Below are 23,740 nucleotides of genomic sequence, written 5' to 3'. Positions count from 1 at the left end.
GACACGTTTAAGAGTGTACAAGCATCTCAAACACTTGCTGATTGATGGCGTGTGGCAGGGAGCTTGTTTTGCTGTTAGGTTTGATGTCAAAGCTGCCAATCTTTGTGTTTGCAGGTCAGTGCCTCATGTGTCCAGCAGGTCAGTTCTGTGGGTCTGAAGGTTTGGTTGAGCCCTCGGGATCATGCGCTGCTGGTTTTCTTTGTCTGATGGGTGCAAAGGTGCCAAATCCAACTGACAACAGCACTGGATCTCTGTGTCCGCCTGGAATTTTCTGCCAGCGAGGGCTCAGAGCAGGTAATTGGAATGAAAGACACCTGAAGTCCTTGAATAAAGAAAGCTAATGAAACAGATTTACTTTGGTTGCTCTATCAGCACAATTTCCATAAATCAACAGTAAGATAATTATACTAAGCCATGTTGTCTGTACAACTAAAGCTAACACTTGATCCTTTATAGTAAATACAGTAATGGAATACACTGTTGTGGATGTATTTTACCATATGGGTTTTGGACTTTATTTTTAGTCTATAGCTCTTACTCAACTACTTGAAATAAGTGTTTCAAGGAGATGAAAATATAATTCTGAGAAGGAATAATTGCAGTTTTATGGGACTTGTTGCCACATATTGAATAAGTTGATTGCTTTCAGCAGTCAATTAGTAGTATATGTTATTGTAGGAAAACTGATTATTTTATGATTCCCTCTAATAACATATTTGCATGTGCTTTACATATTTTTAGGTGACTGCCAGGCAGGGTTTCATTGTGATTGGGGCTCCAGCAAAGCAGATCAAGCTCTGTGCCCAGCTGGTTTCTTTTGCCCAAGTGGAGCACCAGTCCCTGTCCCCTGTCCTGCAGGGACGTTTAGCTCTGAAATGGGCAACTTTCATCAAGACAACTGCACCACCTGCATACCTGGATACTACTGTCCAGGTAAGATTCATAGATTTTCCTGGTTTTATTTACAGCAACATGAGCAGAGACTAAACAAGAGACCTACCAATGATAAGAATTGTAATGTATTGTTAATTTTATTTAGTAGAATGATGTACAGTGTTTATCATTTTACTAGTAATGAAGCAAAATTGTTTACAGGATGATTACAGGATAATTGTTATAATAAAAGTGACAAACATGAACACTCATTTCTTTAAATATTTGTAATCAAACTTGATTTAATAATCAAATTATAGTTAATCAATTTAAAGTAAAATATGGAAAGTAACTTAATGTTCAACCTGTCTTTAACTCAGCTCAGAAAAAGTGTAAATGATCTTACAAATCAGTGTTAATTTCTTTATTCCGCTTTAATATCTAAGGTCTTTTCAGACTATCTAAATTGCATCAGAGATGTCATCTGTGTAATTGGATTTTGGTGTTGTTAGATCAAGTTACTCTCCTGCCAGTGCCGTGTCCTGTTGGACACTACTGTCCTAAAGGTCAAATTTTAGGGAAGGAGTTCCCTTGTCCGGCCGGCACGATACAGGACCAGCTCGGCGTCTCCAGTCCTAATGCCTGCCAGCCATGCCCTGCAGGTTTGTAAAGACATAAGTAGTAAAAAGTGCTTTAAAATCACACAAAGGCAGCCCAGAATCTTTATGATGCCAGTAATTTCTTTTTTCTGTTTTTTACTTTTGCTTCAGGAATGTTTTGCTCTCAGTCTGGTTCGGCACAGCCAATGGGTCTCTGTCAGGAAGGATTCTTTTGTAGTGCAGGATCAATCAGCCCAAACTCCACTGAGAATCAGGTGCTGTGCTGTTTCTTTATTGCCTTTGTAATGCCAGTCAACTCTTGTTGTTGATGATTAAAAAAATATATATGGATGTTGACCACTAAGCCTCTAATCTACAGCCTTAGCACAAACATTTCCATATGTCTACAAGAGATATCACAGTTTGATTGATATTTGAAAAGAAAAAACCTTCTGGGCATATCTGGGCTCTCTGGAATAATTCCTTTAATGTTTGACGTCTCACAGATCATCCTCCAGTGGCACCAGCAGGTGTGAAGCATTTTACTGGACCATCTATCATTTTCCCTCCTAATCCATAATCCGATTTAATAAAGTCATAGATATATTTCCCTCTATTTTTATCAAGGTACAAAAAAAGGTAACATTGCCGTTATTTTATTTTATTTTTTTTGTTTGTTATTTTTCTCAGAAAAATTCAACCACAAGTCGCCTTTGTCCATCAGGCCACTACTGCCCCTCTGGCACAGGTTCCCCACTTCCATGTCCCGTTGGCTCTCTTGCTGCATCTCAGGGACTAAGAAGAATTGAAGAATGTCCACCTTGTCCACCTGGATTATTTTGTGACAGTCCTGCAATGTCCAATCTCTCCAGTGCTCTGCCATGTCAGGCTGGGTAAATGCTTCTGCTCATGTTCATCAGTTTTTATAAATTAATTTAAATCCATTCTGTGTCTGTCAGGAGTTCAGTTTACTTTGATTCTATTTATAGACTGTTTATAAAAGTCTGAAACAAGCTGTAGAACTATGTTATTCAATTTGAACCCTTTTTAACTATAAAATAATCAGTACTCTGTCAATTAATTAACTTCATAATTCTTAAACACATTTCTGCCATTTAAAAAATACTTTTAAAGGAGTCAATGAAGTGTATTAGATTAATGAAGCCATTTCAGCAAAGTAAAGGGAGCCTGAATTTAATGAATAGGTTAGATTTTTTTGAAGTGGGATTCTGTGAAGTTATGAACATTTAAACTCTTACCTCTTCTAGATAGCTTTTTAAATAAACCTGGTTTGGAGAAATAAAGTATAATACTGTCCAGATGAGATGATGGCTCATTTAAATTGGGCCAAAGACCAAAGTGGATTGCTTTTATCTTAAAACAACTCTTTTCTCAAAAACTTCATAGCAGTTCAAACAAACACTTCTTTTAAACCGGTCCTCCACCATCATTTTTACATCACAAGGAAATACAGAAATAATATGATAAACTTGATGAATGAACCCCATGCTGCACCAAAATAGTTACAGCTAGCTGCTGCTGCCTCTATTTGTGCTTATAAATAACTATAGTATTATAAATAAACAACTGTGTAATGCAAAATTTTAAAATGAAATGTTGGAGATTGGAGTTGTTTTAAGATGGTTGCAACTGATTTTGATCCTGGCCATGTTCAGATTAGCCATTAGCTCACCAATCAGAGTTAAACTCTATTTCTCAGAGTTGTTAATTGTTTATATTCCTCCCACTGAATCCCACTGAATCTCATTTCTAAATATTTAAGCTTTTTTTAAAATATAAGAATAATCAAATAAGTTGTTGAAATGCAGCTAGTTTTAGTTGTGAAAGTAGAACGTTTTCTGTTTTATTAAAGACACATTTTGAGGATCCACATCTCTTGAGGTTAACCAGAGAAAATTGTCTATCATTACAAAACCAGTAACTGGAATGATCATCATTTGAAATTTATTGGCTGACACCTACCCCAAAGTGTTACACTGGACTGACATATCCTCCCTGACAGATTGCTCAGCTTCACTAATGGATGCTTCCGGTGATATTTTATTTGATATGAAGTTTGTTTTCTTTGTTTACGCCTACAGGTATGTGTGCTTGGGTGGAAGCTCCAGTCCTGCTCCGTCCGATGGTTCCCATGGCTACCCCTGCCCTGCTGGCTATAGCTGTCCTGTTGGCTCAGTGAGTGAGGTACCCTGTGAACCTGGCACTTACAGTCCTGCCCCTGGAGCAGCCCACTGTATGGTGTGCCTGAAAGGAACCATGTGTCCCTCTTCAACTACTCAGGAGCCTGCTACCTGCCCAGCTGGTGAGGATGGTGAAAATAAATTTGAGTCAACAATAGAAGTGCAGTGGTTTAATCCTTTGAGTATAGGGGCAATATTTTTCAGCCTTCATTTTTTTTATTAATATTTTTTTATTACTATTTCTCCTTGCACAATAAATAATGGTGTTCTTCTTAGGTCATTTTTGTCCTGCTGGGACAGTCCTGCCTCAGGCCTGCCCTTTAGGAACCTTCAGTAACCAGACAGGTGCTCATTCTGACTCTGCCTGCATGCCGTGTCCCTCTGGAGTCTACTGTAGCTCGTATGGAGCCTCAGCACCACAAGGTACACACAAACTAAGAGGTTATTGATGTTATTTTAGCCTTTCTGCAAAACATACCCACATTCATAACTTGTTGGTTGAACTAGTATGATCTGATCAAAGTCCTAGTCTCTTTGCTTTTTGTCTAGGTTCGTGTTTGCAGGGTTACTTCTGCCAAGGAGGAGCTACAGAACCAACACCTACGAGCTCTGAAGACTTCCCCAGGAATGGTCCTTGTCCTGTTGGCTACTTTTGCCCAATGGGTTGTCTCTCCCCAATCCCATGCCCTGCTGGGAGTATTCGAAACACTACTGGTACGGCTTGATTGTTCAGTCCTCTCATGAGGCATCCTTTTCTGTTGATGCCACATCACTGCATGACAAATGCAACTACTCAACACTCACGTCATATGTTTAGTTTGGGGGTATATTTAAATGTATCTACTCATATGCATCATTTTTTACCATGAGTACTGTCTGTAGGGGGTGTGTCCATGGAGAGCTGCTTCGCCTGTCCCACTGGTCACTACTGCTCCACTGAAGGCCTCGCCAGCCCCAGTGGTCCATGTGCTGTAGGCTTCTACTGCCCCTTTGACTTCTCTTCAACCACTCCATATGCGTTCCTTTGTCCCAAGGTATGTTTATTTATGTACACTTCCAATCTTATTGTGTCTTTTTCTTTGTTGTTGAATTCCCTACCCATGTCAAAAAAGCGTATGCCCCATTGTTCGTTATTAATGCCCTGCCAAATTGGATATCACCCCCAAGATGTGTCTTTGTCATTTTCATCCGAGCATAGGGCCATTTTTGTCCAGAGGGTTCTGCCCTGCCCTTGCCTTGTCCTACAGGAGAGTACCAGCCAAATTTGGGTTCAGAGAGTTGCATCCCATGTCGACCTGGATTCTTCTGTGAAGAGGCCGTAGTGGGAGACCCATTGCCATGTCCACCGCATTCATTCTGCCCCGCAGGTATGGTATTTGAAATAAATTGCCTATTAAACACAAAATCTTTAATTTACAACTCACTAATTATCTCATCTCAGACACATGGGAAGATACATTTATGCAAGCAAAGAAAAAAAAAGTATGTCTTTGTAGGAATGCTTTGATAGTGGTTACTTTTTCCCCCCACCACTATAGGCACAATGGTGCCTCAGCCCTGCCCTAATGGGACGTACACCCCTTCAAACCAGTGGGGGTTACAGGATGAGAGAGAGTGTTTGCCCTGCCCTCCAGGGAAGTTCTGCAGGTACTTATCTTGGACGTGCTGAATGCATGTCTTCCTATCCACATATCCTACACTTTATTGTTACACAGTTAGAAACTTGCACCTTTTATCTACACATACTCAAAGGCAAGCACTTATCACTGCTTCGAGTTTACTTACAACTAACAGAAGGCACAACTATGTTCAGTCATTGGGGTTCACTGACCAGAAAAAATTATACATGTGAGTATAATTAATGAGGACTGTGGGAGGGAAAAATTATGTAATTAAGATCATGTTCTTTTAAGCCTATATTTAAGTGTTTAATGATGTTATTTTGTGTGTATACAATACAAATTAATCACCTTTTGGGTGTGTTTTCCATAGGGCTGGTAAGATCCAGGGAGTTTGTGCTGCAGGGTATCTTTGTGTGTCAGGGAGTGCAGATTTTACCCCTCTAGAACCAGCATCTAACTTGACTTTATGCCAGTGGGGTGAGCAGTGTGCTGGACCGTGCCCACCAGGTACAAAACATCACCTTTACTAAACAATGACAATAAAAAATAAAATTCTACCAAATATGAAGATTCACAGCATGTACATAGATTTTTTGGATGGCATTTCCTCACCTTGTAAGTAGTTAAGCTGTTTAATGCAAGATTAAAGACTAAATTAATTCTTTTTTTTCTAGGTTTTTATTGTCCTGAAGGCACAGAACAGGCTCAGATGTGTCCCGCAAATACAGTCAGAAGCTCTCCAGGTGGTGTAAGCCTACAGGACTGCTTAACCTGTCCACCTCAGTATTGGTGCAAACCTGGTATGTCCTGGCTCCAATTAGATCCACAATAAACTGCTTATCATTTGACCGAATTTGGGTATAGTAAGTGATTAAAAGTGCTGTTTTTTAAATCAAAACCTAAACCAATTTTCAAATAATTAATTTTGCTCTAGATTATCAATGCTCGAAACAGGTTTTCAATCCAAATGATTCTTTTTTAATTCCAATAATGGTGAATAACTGCAGTCATAGTCAGTGTGTGCTGACTGGATGGGTTTGGGTAATACAGCTACTAGATCATGGCAGCAGAGCTCTATTTTACAACTACCAGTCGAATTTAGAGTCAGTAAATGGTGAAACTTTTTGAAATTATTCCAGAGGCAAGTTCATGACCAGCCTTACAATAAATCAGCAAGGTTATCAAACGTAACTCCCCAAATGTTGAGTGTAACAAATGGAACAAAAACAATCATAAAACTCCGTTTTTTCTTGCAATTTAGTTTTTGTTTGTTTGCAGGAGACCCAGTCGTTCATCTGTGTCCTGCTGGTCATTACTGTGATGGTCTTCCTGGCAGTGACTTTAATGGAGGGACTGGACCCAGGCCGTGTCCTCTGTACACCTATCGAGCTTCCCCAGGAGGAGGCAGCAAGGGCGACTGCCTGTCCTGCCCGCCTGGTTCACACTGTAACAGCACAGGTCTGATCAATGTACAGCCTTTCACACAAAACCTTTTATTATAACTTTCAATATGTAAACTTTTCAAAAAGCCTCTTTTTAATTCAAAGCTCTTTTACACTATTTCCACTCACTTATATCATTTTCCTTTTATGTATATTCAGTAATAAAATGTAAAATACATCCTAATGTGTTTTTTCTGGTGGGTTAATTCCTTTTTATTTTTTGTATTAATTTAGAGTAGCTTCTCTGTCAAGGTTATATTAATTTTCATATAAATATACACTATTATTACGTGTCCCTGAGCCACTGCCTAAGATAGGAGAAAATGAAATACAAAAGTGAAAGCACTGAATTTAAAACTCAGTACCTGAGGCCACACAAATAATGGAGTTGTGGCTTTTCAAAAAAAAAAACAACATTTTCTAATCTCTCACAAATGCTCAAGGGTTAAGATTAAGCTTTATTGTCATTCCATTAAAGAATAATGCTCAGCAGATTTTTTTCCCCCCTGTGTCTTTCTTCTCTGGTTCCTAAAATTTGTTTAAAACCTTCTTTAGAGTAGGAGGAAGTCTGGATTGTTAAAGTTGTTTTGATAAGCTTGGAGGTTCACTTATTTAATTTTAAGTAAAACATGAAGTTGATGATTCTGCAAATATACTTTATTTGTTCACGTTTGTAAAAGTTATGAATAAATGGCTTTTGGAAAATGATTTTCCAGGGATTATTGACCATTCAAGCAGTCCCTGCCCTCCTGGCTTCTGGTGCAGTGGGTCTGGACCTCCAGTCTTCTGCCCAGCAGGCAGCAAGAGGCAGCTTCCTGGAGCCACTGCACCCAGCCAGTGTGAACCCTGTGCAGGGGGAACCTTCTGCCCAGACCCTCGTATAACAGGAACGCCAAATGTCGAAGGGATACCCTGCAGGGCTTCCTATTATTGTCCGGATGGTAGGTTCATTATTGCAGTTTATATAGTGATAGCTTAAATTGGCTTATATAAGAGGATTTGTTCATTTAAAAATGGTTTCTTTCCTAACATATTTTTATCTGTTTTCTAGGTGCAGTTTCAGAGAAGTTGTGCAGAGCTGGCTCATACTGTGGACTTCAGACAGCTGAGCCTCAAGTCTGTCCAGAAGGTTATATTTGCCCTGAGGGATCTTATTCCTATGGCAACCCTAAACAGCTGTGAGTATAAAACTATGAATCTGGTATGGAAACAAATGTATGCTGTCAGAAAAATAGAAAAAAGAAAATATTTCTCATGTTGAAATGTTGAAAGTTGAATGGGTTTTGACTGATTCTTTATAGTTCTGTAAATAAACCGTCTGCCATTCTCCGCAGATGCCTGTTTCCATATTACTGCCCAGCCAACAGCTCTGCCATGATGTCCTGTGAAGGGGGGTCCACGCCTGTCAACACGAGTGGTCTCAGAGGAACAAAAAACAGCTGCTGTAGTTTGTGTGAGGGGGGCATGTATCGTCTCTATCTGTCACCCACTCTGCAATGCCTTCCATGTCCACCAGCATACTACTGCCCCCCAGGTACTGTGAGTTTAGAGAAAGCAATTATTTAACACTTTGCAATGTAACAATTGTGCAATATTTTATTGCTCATTGCCAAAAACTAATCAGCTTGAAACGTTTCTAATGCAACAGGCACAGACAACTACAGGAGCAACCCTTGCCCTCTCGGTTATTTTTGTGGTTTGGGATCCACTCAGCCAATCCCTTGCCCGCCTGGCACCTTCGGTAACTTTACCAGTGCTGAGAAAATAAACGACTGTCACCCTTGTCCGGCTAACACCTTTAACCATCTGCCTGGACAGAAGGCCTGCTTTCCCTGTGGCAGTTCCTCCACTTCACCAGCTGGTTAGATTGTCAGATAATTGTGTTCTTCAAGCTCATTCTGCATTTCTGTGTAAATAGAAAATAATAAAAAAGTATATGCACTATTTGTGACCATATTCCAAAAAAAAATTCAATTTTCAGGCAAAATTTACTGATGCCTGTACCACTAAGTACATTGTCAGTGTTTAAAATGCCCATTCAGTAATTATAAACTATACAGTGAACGAATATTACAGATAAACATTTTTACAGCTATTTTACACAAACAATAAAAACGTGGCTACATTTAAGCTACTACATATTACTGCATCAGTTGAAATTAGCTGCCGCCGCCATTATTTGCACACCATTCTATATAAATAACTGTAAAACTACTGTCAATATAAAGGTTCATAAAAATAGACTGACATACTAATTAGGTTACAAGGTGGAGTAATTGGATACTGAAGGCCTAGTTTGAGGAGAGAATAGAAAGTAAGATTTTTATCCTGCTGCTGGTAAATGAGGGCTATGTGAAGGCTTGTAGGTTGGCAGAAAAGTGGTGACGACTATAAAAAGTTTAATTAAACAAAGTGCTGCAAATGCAGAAAGTCCACGAGTGAAAATCTGAAGAACTGCTGAGAAAGCCTAAACCTAAACACAAGAGGACGCAGGACAAATGGTGACAAGGATCTGACAAGAAGCAGCTGAAATTTGGGGAGGTGATTTCCTGGGAGTTACAGACTACCAAGGGACAGGTATTAAAATTACAAAGTGACCCCAGGTGTGAGGAGAGTAAAACCAAAATAAGCAGATAGATACAAAACATGGAACAGACAAAAAAACATGCATGTTGGTGGATACAAACTGTTAAAAATGGCATTTATTCTGAATCACCAAATAACTACCTTAATAACCTTTTACACATAATGAACTACTTTTTTCTTTTTTAAAGATACTATGTTTGGTCAACATTGTTTTATTTTGTTGTTTTACCATAAACCTGACTTTTTGTGTGTTTCAAAATAACAGGAACAATTTCTTAAGATTAATGAATATATATTGTTTTCTATATTGTGTGATGCAATTTAAAAGTAATTATTTTCTGTCATATTGACTTTTCCTCCCACAGGTTCTTCCTCCTGTAGCTGCATTGGTAAGAACCGAGCTTTCCAGCATTCTGATGGATCGTGTTTGTGCAGAATTGGCTTTGTCTACTACAACGAGTTGGATTTTAAAAGCTCGGCATTTGATAGCGAACTGGACTGCCAGCCTGAGGTCAGAATAATTTTACACTTATTCAAGAACAGTTTCAGGATATTTCTGCACTGGATAGTTATATCAAGTGAATGACAAGGTTATACACCCCAGTCTGTTCAGCTGTTTCAAAAAAGTTTTTTTTTGATGATTTAAATTTCCAATCTCTAACCCTTCTAAGTTAAACAAAAATGCATTTAAAAGTGTGAAAGGAGTAATATGTTGTACAACCTTCAACCCATTTCAGGTGTTTAGTGCAGAAGAAAAGCTGCATAAATGTCACACCATAATTCTACTTAATATTTTCCCACTGTGTTTTAGTGGGATGTGAACTTGTGAGTGCTTAATCGCTCAGTCATGAGTGACGCAACAAACGGCAACATCCTTGTGTTTAAAGCTCTTTCTGATGACTGCGTCTGTGTGTTTTAGGTGAACAGACGGTGTGCCGCAGGAGAAGTGCGTTTAGCAGCATCCAGAGAGTGTGTGTCTCCATCCCTCCACTCTTGTAATGTCACCTGCGGACCACTTGGGGGAATTCTGAATGTGGAGATGGGCATGTGAGTCTCATTTATGTGTTTTGGCTGCAGATGATTCCTCTTACAGAATCTGCTACATCACTGAGATGCCATGTAAAACTTAGTACTGCTTATCATACATAGGTTGTATTTTTTATTTATTTGCCTGATATGCTGTCTTTCCATCTTTCGCTTTATCTGCTGGACCCTGATTCCGGTGCCCCAGCTGCCAGTGTGAGCAATATGTGTCGGCAGAGGAGATTTGTAACACTTCCTGCCTGTCCAGACTGCCCCAGCTTTTTGCCCAGCTCACACCAGATGGAGACCTAAAGCTCAGCCTCAGAGAAAGAAACAACCCAGTTTGGGCAAGGGTGAGAGCAATCTGACAGTGCCACTGACAAAATGATCATCAGCTGCACCTTTCATACGCAGCAAATTATCCATTCTGATCCAGTTATTTATCATAAACTAATCCCCGAATGTGTGTATGACTGACAAATCCATTTGGAGGCTGCTACTACCAGATAAAAATAAACACAATGCTGTATCAGTGTTGTAATCGTGCAGTCAAGTAACTTTGCAGACTTTAGGGTTTGCTTACATCGATTAGTTGAAAACTTGGCCCAGCATTTATTAGTTCTGCCCATTCAGAGTTGCAGCAAAATTGTTGCAGCAGCAGATTTTTTTTTTTTTTCACTGTATGTAATGTGGGGAGAATTATAATTAAGGAGCATCTCCATGTGACGGAAAAAGTGTTTACTGGTTCAGCAAAATGGTTTCTTGCTCATATTATTTTCCACAAGTTTTATTGTTTATGATTCTGCACGTTTTAGTGTGTATGAGTGAAACTAGGCTTCATGTTTCTTTGAACATGTTGAAATGTAAGCCAACAAGTTATTAGCATCTGCAGATGTTATTAAAGCATGCTCACCAGACCTGACAGTTAAATGCAGGTGTCATACGTTATGTTGGCCTAAGTCATTTTGACAGTATTTTATTTGGATTACTTAAACACCACAACTAAACCAAGTAGTTATGTACATGATACAATTATCAGCATGCTACATCAAACTAAAGAGAAGCCATTAAATGTCATCCTAACAATCCAATGTCACAACTAACACTGAACCAACATTTAAGAAAGACACAATGTTCAGCCTAATCGAAGTATGAAAAAAGCTAATTTAAACTAAATGTATTATCTAATAAATAAAACAATACACACTTTGTTCAACAAAACACAGGACCAGTTAATGCTGGACTCTGTATCCTAGATTTGGAAATAAAATATATAATTAAAAACTGATTTATTTTTAGCCTGGAGTAGGAAAAAACTGCCTGGTAATTAGTTTAGGCATATTGGAACATAGTCCTGCTGTGTCAGTTCTTTTCTCATCTCTTCTCTTCTCGTCTCATCTCATGTACTTTCAGACAATAGCAAATGTTTTAGGAACAGATATACATGAAAAGATCTTTGGAAAAATACATTTGGTCCAGTTTGACTCTGAAGGGGTGTTTGGCTGGATTCCTTTGCAAAAGGACCTTGTTGACCTTTTCCTTTCAGGTGAATTGATGTATCATAATAATTATTGTTTTCATTTTTTTTCTAATGTATTCACTAAACTTACATGTTTTTTTGTATATTTAACATAATTCTCAATAACTTACAGCATTCAAATCTTTTTTGTTTTTTTTTTCAGAATCAATAAAAATTCTAAACACAAGATCTAGAAATAACAGGGAGACAAAAGGTGATGTTGATGCACCGAGTGTCCTCCCTAGAATGCCAAATCCCATTGCCTGTCTTTCCTCTGGTGACATGCTCATTTTTTATCTCACCATCAACCACACTGGTACCCAGAATTTTATTTACTTGCATACTTTTTTTTGATAATGGTGTAAATACTGTTGTTTAGTTGTAAACATTTTCAACTTATTCCAAGTACATTTGATTTCCTAGACCGCCATCTCAGCCACTTTCCAGTGTACCAGAAAGACCACCTGTTCAATAGCAACCCCAGCTGGGACTATGGCGCCTTCAGACATCTGCAGATACTCATGAAGCAGACAAATTTCAACTCTTCGATGTAGCATGGACTCTACCCAGTATTCATCATTTTACAATCACATTTTGCAGCAGTAACTTTGCAATTAGTCTCTTTGTCTTCTCCTCTCTTCTTAGGTTTGCCCATGTCTTTTCAGAAACAGGAAAGTATGTATTTGTGGACAGTGTTGTCCCTCAGTGGAGTATGGTGGTGGTGGTCAGTGAGGAAGGGACAGACTGTGATCCAAAGTCTGCGGTATTTCAACCCATGACCCCAGCAAACCTGGTCAAATATGGGATTGTCAAACATCACAAACTCAACCTTCTACCTGACTGGGGAATGATTGCTGGTCAGTATTTTTTATTTTATTTTTTGGCTTCTTGCCATTAAATAATTGATGCAGGATTATTATTGTAACCGACTAATCCTCTGCATTTTACCATGATACAATGTTGCCTGTTTGCAGGGATTCTGTGTCTGCTGTTGGTTGTGGTTATAGTTGTGACGACAACCGTATTGGTTTTGCGGCCCAGCAAAGCAAAGCTTGTTCCCCAGTGGAGGATAAAACCAAAGTGGCGCAGCCTTGGTGAACCCTTTTGTCCAACAGAGTGTGTTTGCAGCAGAGAAAGGTGTGTTTATGTGCTTGAATACCTGAGATTGCATCCAATATACACCAACACATAGTCAGTGTTCATTAAAAAATGATTTACGTTATAACATGGTATTTCATACTGATATAACAAAAATCACTTCCCATTCAAATGTCAAAATGACCATTATTCCTACCATGTGAAACAGGTCATTGTGAATTTTATTTCTATAGCACATTTTCAAACAAAAGCTGCATCAAAGTGTATAAATGGGGTAGCAAAAATGTTGACCAGTTAAAGAAGTATGTTCATAATCCTGTTGTACCCTTTTATTTACCAAAGGATGCTTATATTCATGAGATTATCTTCACCCCTCTAGCTAACCAATAAGAACATATACAGTCCCGTAAAGTTTACGGTCCCTCTTATTGTCCCCGTCATGATTATCTGTAATACTCAGTGATATTGTTGGGCCCAAACTGTTATAGAAGTCTGATAACACTTCAATTACTTGCTGAATGCAAAGTAAATGCCAGTCAGGTGAACAGTGTTACTGCTAGACTCTGCAGATACTGAGCTCAGTGAAAAGAAGGAGTGTGATAATATACAAACCTGAAAATGATCTGAAGGTAGTCATTTCTGACTGATGAACTGCAGTGGAACAAAAGGCTCTATGAATGAAAGCATGCCTTGCTAAGTAGTACTGGCACAGTATGATTGCTTCTTCCCTTGAGCTATTATTTCTTTTGCATAATGTGATGCTTGACTGTGTTTTGGATTCAGATGCAAAAGTTATACCCAGTTATTCAAAATAAATTGAGCCTTCCTTTTAATGCGATTGTGAAAAGGAAGCAAATAACAGATTACCAACACACTTTGTTATGAGCTATTGAAAATGGGAGGGGAAAAAAAGGTTAAGTTTGCCAAAAGATACTCAGAAACACATTTTCAAAAAGTTTGCCTGGGTTCGTCTTTGTGTTGTGGCGCGGTTGTCCAAAGCCAAAGTGGGTCCCTTGGGTGTCGAGGTGTGGGAGAAGGAGCAGAAGCTGAAGAGCCTGCAGTTTCAAAAGGAGGTAAACTCTCTGTTTATACCACTTTGCTGTGTTTTTTTCCCCCACCCTAGAAACATTATGAAACTCCAAGTGTTTTTTTCTAAAGATCAACATTTAATGGGGGTCTGTTTGTTCTGGGTAACACTGTCCCCAAACAACAGGATCTCTATGTGGATGGTCTTTACTGGTGGCTCCATTTTTTTTTTCCAACAGTATAAAAATATTCATGTTAGATTAATCTAAATTAACATTAGGAATGAGTGACTCTAGCATTGCTGTAGCTACATTGTAATTTGCATTATTTGCATACAGTTAATTTATTATCACTAATCTAAAGAATTAAATAATATGCTTTTTATGTCTAAGGCCAGCCTAAGATGTCATTATTTTTTGTCACGTTACATGTTTTAGGTCCTTTTTGTAATTTGCTATTTCAGTAACAAAACTACAAAAAAGTTTTAACAAACAACTTTTTTTCCCATCTGACTGGTTGTCAGTGCATGTGTGACTGTTTCTCATTTCTGATAGCATAAAAGTGAGATTGACTTTAATGTTTCTCAGTCAGAGCATGTTGCATCACTCACACAGCTTGATAGGCCATTTAAATAGACTACTCATTATGCAGTCATCATGCATGGCAGCTTGCATAGCAGCCTATTTCCCATTTGATCGATGATAAAAAAAATAATGGCTAATATTTGACTCCAAATGACTTATCATTTATTGAGAGAGACTCTCCAGAATTGATATGTAGTCAGATTAAATAAACTTTTTATATCGAGATGCAGCCATACAAAATTACATTATCTCTCACTAACTGACATGTATTGGCCCCATTTAGGAAGTGTCTCAGGATGCTGTGATCTGGAGGAGTTCAATGTAAAAACTTTGTACGACAAACTGGAGGACCAGAATCTCCATATTGCATCCCAGCTGGCCCGACATCGCAAAGACATGCAAGAATTTTACCGAAACATCTGCCAACAGACTGAATCACTGAAGGTGAGTTTTACTGGCTGCATTTTTTAACAACTTATATTTGTGTGATTTTATACATGTATATGTATATATATATATATATATATATAAATCATAGTATCAACTTTTGAGTTACCCAGTTGTTAAAAATCCTCATAAGATATTAAACTTTGCTTCCCTCTGTCTAAAAGTGTAAAAAAAAGTGTTTATAGTCAGTCTTGGTCTTAATGTCCAGTAAATCTTCCCCATGGGCCGAGTCATGCCATGCTATACTCGTATGTGATTTTTAAACAAACTGGTAACTTTATGTTGCTCTCATTGATGGCCTAAAACTTATCAGTAATGCACAAATAAAACATATTCACATTAGGTAAATAAATTCTCAAAAACTTGGGAGAACTGCTTTGCAAATGTTACCTCATTAAAAAGTTCTTCTTGTTCTCAACTAAATACAATTTTAACAGGTGGATGTGAAGAAAACACTTTAAAAATGTATGTTTTGCTTCAGAATCTCTTCAAGAATATGGATTACAACAAACTGAGTCTTCTTAAAGAGATTTTACGCTATAATCTTGTGAAGACTAAGTCATCTCACAGCAGTGCAGGCGAGGGAGATCCACCAGGTAAAGATAAATATTGATGGAATGTATTTAATTTGATTAATTGCTTTGTATGTAATCTGTCTCTTACATGGGCCTGAATATTCTCACCATCCAAGCTGAGGCGTCTGTGTCACTACTGGGAGCTGTTCTTAGATCAGTGGATTCTCTCTTATGCAAGCTGATGGGAGAATCTTGGCCTAACCAGGATTTGCACGGTGTCCCGTACAGTCATACTGGTCCTCATGATACCAGAGAGTGTGAGGCCCAGGCTGGATACATGCAACCCAGTATCACTAACATGTGCTATACACAGGTACTACAGCGAGATCAGCTTTGTTTGTAGCATACTCTGAAAAAGGAGGATTTTTATTGATTCATTTATCTTTTATATCCACAGTTTTCAACACTGACTATGAACAAAGCTGAAGCTCTTTGCCATGAGACCGGTTAGCAGCAAGTCTTTACATTTGCAATTGTTGATTCTATTTAGAAGATGAATGGGGTACAGGCTGTATCCTGAACATGCCATTTCTTTGTTTCCCAGACAATGCACAGAGCACAGCAGCTTGTCTCAGTGATTATGACCTGTCCAAGCTGGTTTCCATGTCTCCTCTTTTCAAGACCCTGCAGGACATTCAGCAGGCTTTACAAAACCTCACCCAGGTTGAGCCACATCAGCCTCTCCATACTAGTACAGAAACTAAATGTAAGATTTTAGTGTAAGACTGCAGAAGGAGAAAAATGAACTCATGATAAACGTAAGTAATACTAAATCCTGTACAACAAAAGCTTAAAATCAACATTTTCTGTTTTAGCAGCTATAGAACATTTAACGCAGGAGAACCTCGACGGACAACTTGTTCCAACTGCTCTGGACAAACTTTCACCGCAACACTCGGCCATTTTCCTGTTTGGTTGTCAGGTGATGGAGCTGCTAGCAGACTGCCCCATGTTCCCCCCCGTGCTCCTTTTATTGGCCAAGTCAGTCCCATTTTCCCCATCTGTCTCTAACGAGAGTCTGCTGGCCCATTGCTCTGAGGACTTTTATTTTGACGCAAGCAATCAAATCCTTTATCTGTCAGAGGCGAAGCTTCAGCATGTCGGTCATTTCATTGCTGTCATCCTGCAGTCCATGGCCCACATAGCAGCAGGTAATCATAAAAATAGCAGACAGTCCTGAAAGCCAATCTTGTGTCCTGGTTTTGCAGCAGTCATGTGTAGCGCAGGGTAAAATTCCAGGCACTCGTCTTTGATCAAAAACTATGTAATCTTCTTTGGAAATAATATAATTCATTTATATTGTCTTTATTCAGGACCCAAACCTCGGAGATTTATGCAAGCTCTTCATGAGGCCATTTCAACTCTAAGCCTTCAGCTGTTCAATCTTTCTTTTAAATGGAGCACAGCAGAGGTGTATACATGCCATTTAAATCTCACTCATCCTGCTCCTACTGTTCGAACGTGGGTTGATAACTTTTTATGCCTTTTTTCCAGTCAGATTTTGATGCATTAGATGGGTGGCACGGTGCATTAGTCGAGCAATTTCTCAACATTAGAGTTCCCTCTGAAATGCGCTTTGCTGAGCACCTATTAGCCAGAAGGTTGGTGAGAAAAATGAAACTTGCAGGAGAGGATTTTATACCCTTTCATTTATGCACTTACAGCAAAAAAGGCAACTTTTCTTTTTACCCCATCTTTTTTTTTAGACTTGAAAAATATAAGTATTTCAAGTTGGAAGATCTAATCTCCGGTTTCAAGCAGAGTTCATCTCCAAACATCAGTACAGGTAAGATGGTTGTTACTTTCTAGTATGATGGATTTAGGTTATTTCTAACTCAGTGATAAGTTTCTTTTTCCTAACAACTCACAGTTTAGCTAAAATACAGTTAAACAGTGCATTTTATAAATAAACAAGCAAACATAAAAATGTTGAATAACCATAGCAGGCAGGACGACAAATATCCTTAACACCAGTCAGAATTTTACATCTTTGCACAATTTACTATTTAATAACACTTTTTCAAGATAATTACACCACCAAACAAACATTCCTCGAGGGAATGCATATTTCTGGGTGCCTTGCATGCCAAAGTTTTTAACAAAAACCTTGTGTGATCTGTTGGTGCTAAGAGTATGTGATGGGGATGACTCTCAGCTACTACCACACCAAATTTTAGCTCAATATCTGTAGAATTCACTAAGTTATAGCCATGTATGTGTTTGTTAAGGTTGATTAGCTATAGTGGCCATCTAGACTTTCCAAAAGTTAATCAACTGTAGATTAATTAACGAATAAATTAATTCTAAAAGCTTGATTTATTCCCATCCAGTGGTTCATGAGAGATTTTGCTAAGAGACACACATGGTTGACTCCAACAATTAATTTACGTTTTAAATAAAGCTCTTGTAGTACTCAGAGTGTGTGTTGAGGAACATTCTCCTTAGCCAAATTGTAGCCCAATATTTGTAAAACTGACTGAGTTATATCCACTTTTGTTTTTGACAAGGTTGATCATCTGTGGCGGCCATTTTGAATCAAATTAAGTCCAAAGGTTAATGAATTGCAGATCTACAGTCAATGATTACTTTCTGAGAGGTTCATTAAAATTCAACCAATGAGATTTTTTGCTAACAGACAGACAAGTAAACACAGAACGGACAGTCACACACACACATGCAGGCGGTTACATGATCGCCTGCCTTTCATGGCAGCAGGTGATAATGACCCACAAATGAAGACAGTATAGTTTCAGAAAGTTATTAAAATATTTGATGCGATCAGCTTTAATGGATTAAAGACACTATTTGGTAAATGCAATTAGATTTTGTTCATTTACAATAATAATGCACAAACTAATGGACAAAACCATTTGTGTTTTTTGAACTGTCAGCTGTTTCTTCATTTCCTCCTGTCACAAGCTATGAGAACTTCATTAAAATATCATTGTTTCTGGAGAAAAAGTCAATTATTACATCTTCAATGCCCCATAAGAGCTGTTGTTCCAGAGAAATGCTCCAATATCCTTCGTACACAGTGCTAATACGCTGTAATGGCAGCATGCCAATAAGTACACAAGCTGCTCAAGTGCTTGTCCCTCTGCTGAAAATCCAATAACAATGTATTATTAATTGCTTGAATAGTTGTCTTCTCTTCAGCCTTGATAAATATATTTCTACCAAGATTTTCATCGTAAATTGTAAAAAAAAAGTAAATGGTTTCATTATTGCAGGTTTACCACCAACTGGGACACCAGTGCAGGTGATGCAATACAATAAACAGTTTTAATTTAAAAAAAGAAAACGGTCGTCCATCTTACATTAGTTTCTGACTTCCCGTATTCCAGATGTCATGTATAGAGGAGGAAATTGACCGCATGAGTGAGTCTTTCTTGCAGCTGTGCATGCAGCTGCAGAGGAGAGCTCAATTAGGCTCAACACTAAAGGAGAGAGGGAACAGTGCTGGAAACCATGAGGTAATTAGCTGAAATATTATACGCTGTGTTTCCTGTTCATTATATAATCCAAACAAATCGATGTTTAATTTAATTATGTTTTTGAGGGCTCAGAAAGGATCTCTTTGCATTTTTGTTTGATTTTGTCATCACTCATTGTTGGATTTTATGTATATAAAGGACATATTGCATTGATGTGTTTATATGAATGCTGGTGAATCATTTAGACAGATTTCCTTCATGATGACGCTCATTTACTCCTGAAAGACATTGCCTAAAAAGAATAAAGGCATAAATCAGAATGCATGATCATAATGTGTGCCTGCATTTGCATATTTGTATCATTGCTTGAGACTCTGGGGATAAATTCCTCAATATCTTTTACCACACGTCATCTACGGTGTATAGTCTATGATTCTCTTTTTGTGCAGAGGGCAACATCACCAAACATGCCAAGCCTGACTCGGAATGGAACAATTCTGTTGGAACTGAAAAGACGCTATGTATCACAGCGCCTCAGTGAGCTGCAAGTTGCGTTGGGCCAAATGAGACAGAGCCAGCAGCACGACAGCAAGTTGAAAGACGAAATGAGAGGCCATGCACAAAATGACAGCAGCACAAATCAGCAGGGGGAAACAGAGCGTTATCGTGGTCTACATGGCTGCAGTCCCACTGACATCCAGCAGCAGTACGATTTTTCAGCTGGCCAGAGTCACGGCCCACACGATGCAGAGAGCAGGGATCTTGGAAACGCTAAACTGGAGGGTCATATTTCTGACCAGCAGAGAGGGGCTACTGTCCACAGCAACAATCCTGATGCATTACAGGACAGCATGATGTTAGAGAGCCAGCTGCATGGCAACGCTCCAGGGAATTTACAGCTTAGTGGTCCAATCACAATAGAAAACACAACTGGACAAACAAATAGTGATGATAAAGGTGCGGCTTGATAAAAAAAAAGTAGATATGAATATAGATACATGCTGAAAAAAGATATTTATGTGTTATTACATCATCTTTTTCTTCTGCTTCTTTGTGCTTTGTCATGTCTGACCTATAATTGTTGTGAGGCTGTTTTTTACTTTAATGCTCTGTTTTGTTTTGTTTTTTTCTAGAGAGTGATCCAAGTGACTTTAAAATAATTAAGCTGTGTTTTTTTTTAATTATTAGTGTTAACAGACAGGAGTAATTCCTGGCAGCAAGCGGCAGTGTGACACAATCTGTCATCGTGTCCAAATAGCCTTTTAGTCAGAACTCAACTCGAGGGCTCCAAGACAGACTCTGCTCATTAGCATATTCTAATTAAGAAAATAAACCTCAGCTGGATGCAGACAAGGTGACACATTTCTGTGTTGCTTTCTCATCACAACAAGCCCATCCTAGCGTAGGGGTGATAACCTGCCTGTTTTTATATGAAGCCAGAAAAAATGTCACCCCCTTTTCTTGCTCCAGCCTTGTCTAACATTTGCTTCTCTGAGCCTTTTTCATTTCATTAGGATTTTTTTTTTTTTCTGTAACCATCAGACGGGAAGCTGTAAGATGCAGCTTGAAAGTCAGTCAGAAGAAAAGTCTGTGTTTCCTGACTGCTGCCTTCTTCTGGTTCAGTAGTTTATTTGACGCATGGGGTTCTTATAATAGAAAGCCAGTATTCCTGCAGGGGACTGTGAGCCAAATCAGAAGGTCAGATGGAACAAGTCTTCTCTTGCTATCAGTGTTAGCTTAACACTCCATGCCAAGTCCCTCTTGGTTGAATTTGGAGTTGCCCTGCAGCTAAATTTGGGTGCCTGTTTGTGAGTAGGCTTGGAGTTTATCTGTGACTCCCTGAGATTAAATGCTTTATCAACTAGATTAGCTTCTTTGCTCCTGATCTGGCTTGTATGTCCACTTCACAGGGGGACAGAATCACATACTGTAAATTCATGCTGAGCTGTTCTGTGTGAGTAAATCTGTACGTGATAAGTTGCAGCTGTACAATGTTATGTTCGCTCCAGTTGTTTAGACCACTACATGGGTTATTTCTGTGTGGGTTTATGTTTCTGTTTATATCTAAGCTCTAATTGTACAGTTTAGTTTAGATTCAGTTTATATATTGAAAGGCAACAGTGTACATGAGACATTAATCTCGAAGGAAAACATGTTTGTTTCAAATTTAGCAGCTGGCTAATTTCCATCAGATTCAGGTAAGAATGGATATGAATTGAAACCATAAATTTCTGATACAAAATAAAAGTGTATGTAAAATGCATATGCGCGCCATTCTTTAGTGACCCTAGACAACAATGTGGATGTTGGTTGCATTTGCCTCAAGCAGTCGATCTGAAGGATCCCATCATACATATATATGTGAATTTCTAATGTGTCTGAAAGTAGACATACTTCAGTGTGTTAGTCATGTTTTTGATGGGCTTTTTTAATATAAAATCACAACACAATATTTGACTTCCTCTACACTGTTGATGTTATTATTAACACAATCGTTTAGGGAAATTATTTGTTTCCTGTTGAATATATCAGGACAGTCTTTTTGATAGTCAGTCTGAGGCATAAAGATCTGAGCTTATTTAATGTTTTATATGTAACAACTTAGTGGCGACTCGTTTAGCATCATCTGCATATGTTAAAATTTCAACTTCAGCACAAGATCATTAATGTACAAGCAGAATAACAGTGGCCCAAAATTGACTGCCATCGTCACAGCCATAAAAACATGTTTTTGATGACAGTTCTATGAGCATGTGTAAATATGCTCACGTGGGTTTACTCCCATAGACCAAAAACATGCATATTAGGTTAGCTGGTTACTGTAAAATTGTCTCTAGGTGGGAGTGAGAATATGAATGGTTGTTTATGTGATTTGTCTCTGTGTCCCTGTGATGTTTGCGACCTGTCCAAGGTTTCCCCCGCCTCTCACACAGTGACTGATGGAGATAGGCACCAGCTCCCCGCCACCCAGAGAGGAGAAGTGGGTAAAGAAAATGGATGGATGGATATCCTCTGGCCCATAGTGCAGAAACCCAATGAAGGCATCCTACACAATGAGTACAAGATGACAAATAAGATTGTATAGTAGCCACTGTAATACACTGTTTAACAGAGGTTTTCAAAGCAGTCTTGAATAAATGAATCGAAATAAAATGAGACTTAATAAAATATCATGAAGAATTACAGTGAAGGGAATCAGTCTGAGTTCAACCTGCATGGGATGCAGTAAAATATTTTTCTTCAGATGAGGCATCAACTGCATTTTCCATATTCATTTTTTGGCTGTATCAGTGTCTCTCTTCATTGTCTTTAAAACAAAGTTGAAGTTAAATGCTTTCAAACATTGCCTTTTTTGATTTTTTTTAATCTTTTGAGTTTTTTTGCACAAAATTGTTATATTTTAGATTTTCATCATTCAGAACGATCTCATATCAAATCAAGACTACAAAGTACAGGATATGCAGATACTGTTGACACAGAAATTGGTCAAGAGTGAGTAAAGAAAAATGGGTAAAGTCCTGGCTTTCCTCTCCAAACTGCAGCTTTAAGAGGTTTTTCTAGCAAGCTGCACATAAGATTTACATCTCAGTTTCCATCATGTTTGATCCATGGCTGTCTGCTGTAATCATGTCATAATCTTGAAATCCTTCCAAATCCCTGGAAATCTGCTCTTTGTAGGAGCCCTGCACGCACCACACATATACTCTTTTATACAATAATTTTCACACAGTCACCTAAATTACTCCCCTCTTTGTACACACTCCGGGTTTATGATCATTTCAGTCCATGAAACAATCATGTTTGTTTTCTTAAGTATTTGTAACAGACATTAAACCTTATAAAAACACATCTTTTACTCACCTTTTCCTGGATGGGTTCACAAAAAGCTGGTAAGGAACAGAAATAGGTTTGAAGCGTCCTGTTTTTGTGACGAGTGTGCAGACTGTCACTAAGCAGGCCTCCTCCTGTCGCCATGGCACTGCATTACTGTTGCTATGGTTTCCTTCCCCAGGATGTAGTTTGACCTGCCATATTTAGTCTGCTCCTCAGCAACACAGTCATGTACTTAGACCACTAATTTGAAAGCATTTGTGCAAAAATCTATCGATTTCTCACATAAACAACATCAGTGTTTTACAGTTTGAACACAGCATGACAGGTGTAATTGCTTCAATGTATACAGCAATATATGTACTTTTAAATAATATCTAAAATAAAATTGGGCTTTTTATGCTTTTGTTTAAATGTGCAAACAAAAAAAAGATAAGGCAAAAAGTGGTGAAACTCACAACCTCCCAGTTCTTGTTTTTTTCTAAATAATCCTCTCATTGTTCCAGACAAAATGGTTGCAAGATTAAACTCTGTGATATCGCAAAGGGATTATTGTTTCTCTCTCAGACCCAAGGCTTTATCACAAGTTCATCTTAACTTGTTTTTCCTTCTATTTGCACAAAGTTAACAGATAAGAACAGCTAATTCCAAAAACCTGCTCTCTTGGTCGGACCCTAATCTTAAATTGTATTAGAAAGGGGGAAACATGTTTTGCAAATAATTTGCACCAAATAATGGGATTTTTCTTTTCACTTAAGTAAAAAAATGTCCTTCCACACAGGAGCTAATAAACAAAGGTTAAATGTGGGAGTAGATTTTTTACAAAATAAAACCTCCTAAGTACCCAACAGCCTGCTTATATACATTAGTTTATTTTCAT

General features: G+C 38.3%; 1 protein-coding gene across 1 annotated transcript; it reads left to right on the top strand.

Annotated features, from left to right (window-relative positions):
* Positions 1-3: 3 nt before the first annotated feature.
* Positions 4-22,225, top strand: LOC108243502. Its single transcript, XM_025008768.2, has 39 exons — positions 4-294; positions 742-933; positions 1,386-1,535; positions 1,644-1,747; positions 2,163-2,365; positions 3,575-3,795; positions 3,950-4,096; positions 4,223-4,387; positions 4,556-4,707; positions 4,872-5,040; positions 5,212-5,320; positions 5,666-5,802; positions 5,970-6,095; positions 6,574-6,753; positions 7,454-7,678; positions 7,789-7,915; positions 8,072-8,271; positions 8,386-8,598; positions 9,689-9,834; positions 10,243-10,370; positions 10,555-10,699; positions 11,760-11,892; positions 12,029-12,181; positions 12,289-12,415; positions 12,511-12,722; positions 12,840-13,002; positions 13,963-14,036; positions 14,857-15,017; positions 15,502-15,616; positions 15,712-15,908; positions 15,993-16,041; positions 16,140-16,301; positions 16,411-16,746; positions 16,909-17,006; positions 17,090-17,196; positions 17,302-17,381; positions 18,826-18,854; positions 18,940-19,068; positions 19,479-22,225. Exons 1-39 carry the CDS (start codon positions 45-47, stop codon positions 19,995-19,997), a joined length of 6,333 nt encoding a protein of 2,110 aa, XP_024864536.2. The 5' UTR covers positions 4-44; the 3' UTR covers positions 19,998-22,225.
* Positions 22,226-23,740: the final 1,515 nt, after the last annotated feature.

The sequence above is a fragment of the Kryptolebias marmoratus genome, linkage group LG2 (assembly GCF_001649575.2).
Source record: "Kryptolebias marmoratus isolate JLee-2015 linkage group LG2, ASM164957v2, whole genome shotgun sequence".
Classification (NCBI taxonomy): Eukaryota; Metazoa; Chordata; class Actinopteri; order Cyprinodontiformes; family Rivulidae; genus Kryptolebias; species Kryptolebias marmoratus.
Note: the sequence above shows the minus strand (reverse complement) of the source record. Positions and strands in the feature narration are given on the sequence as shown.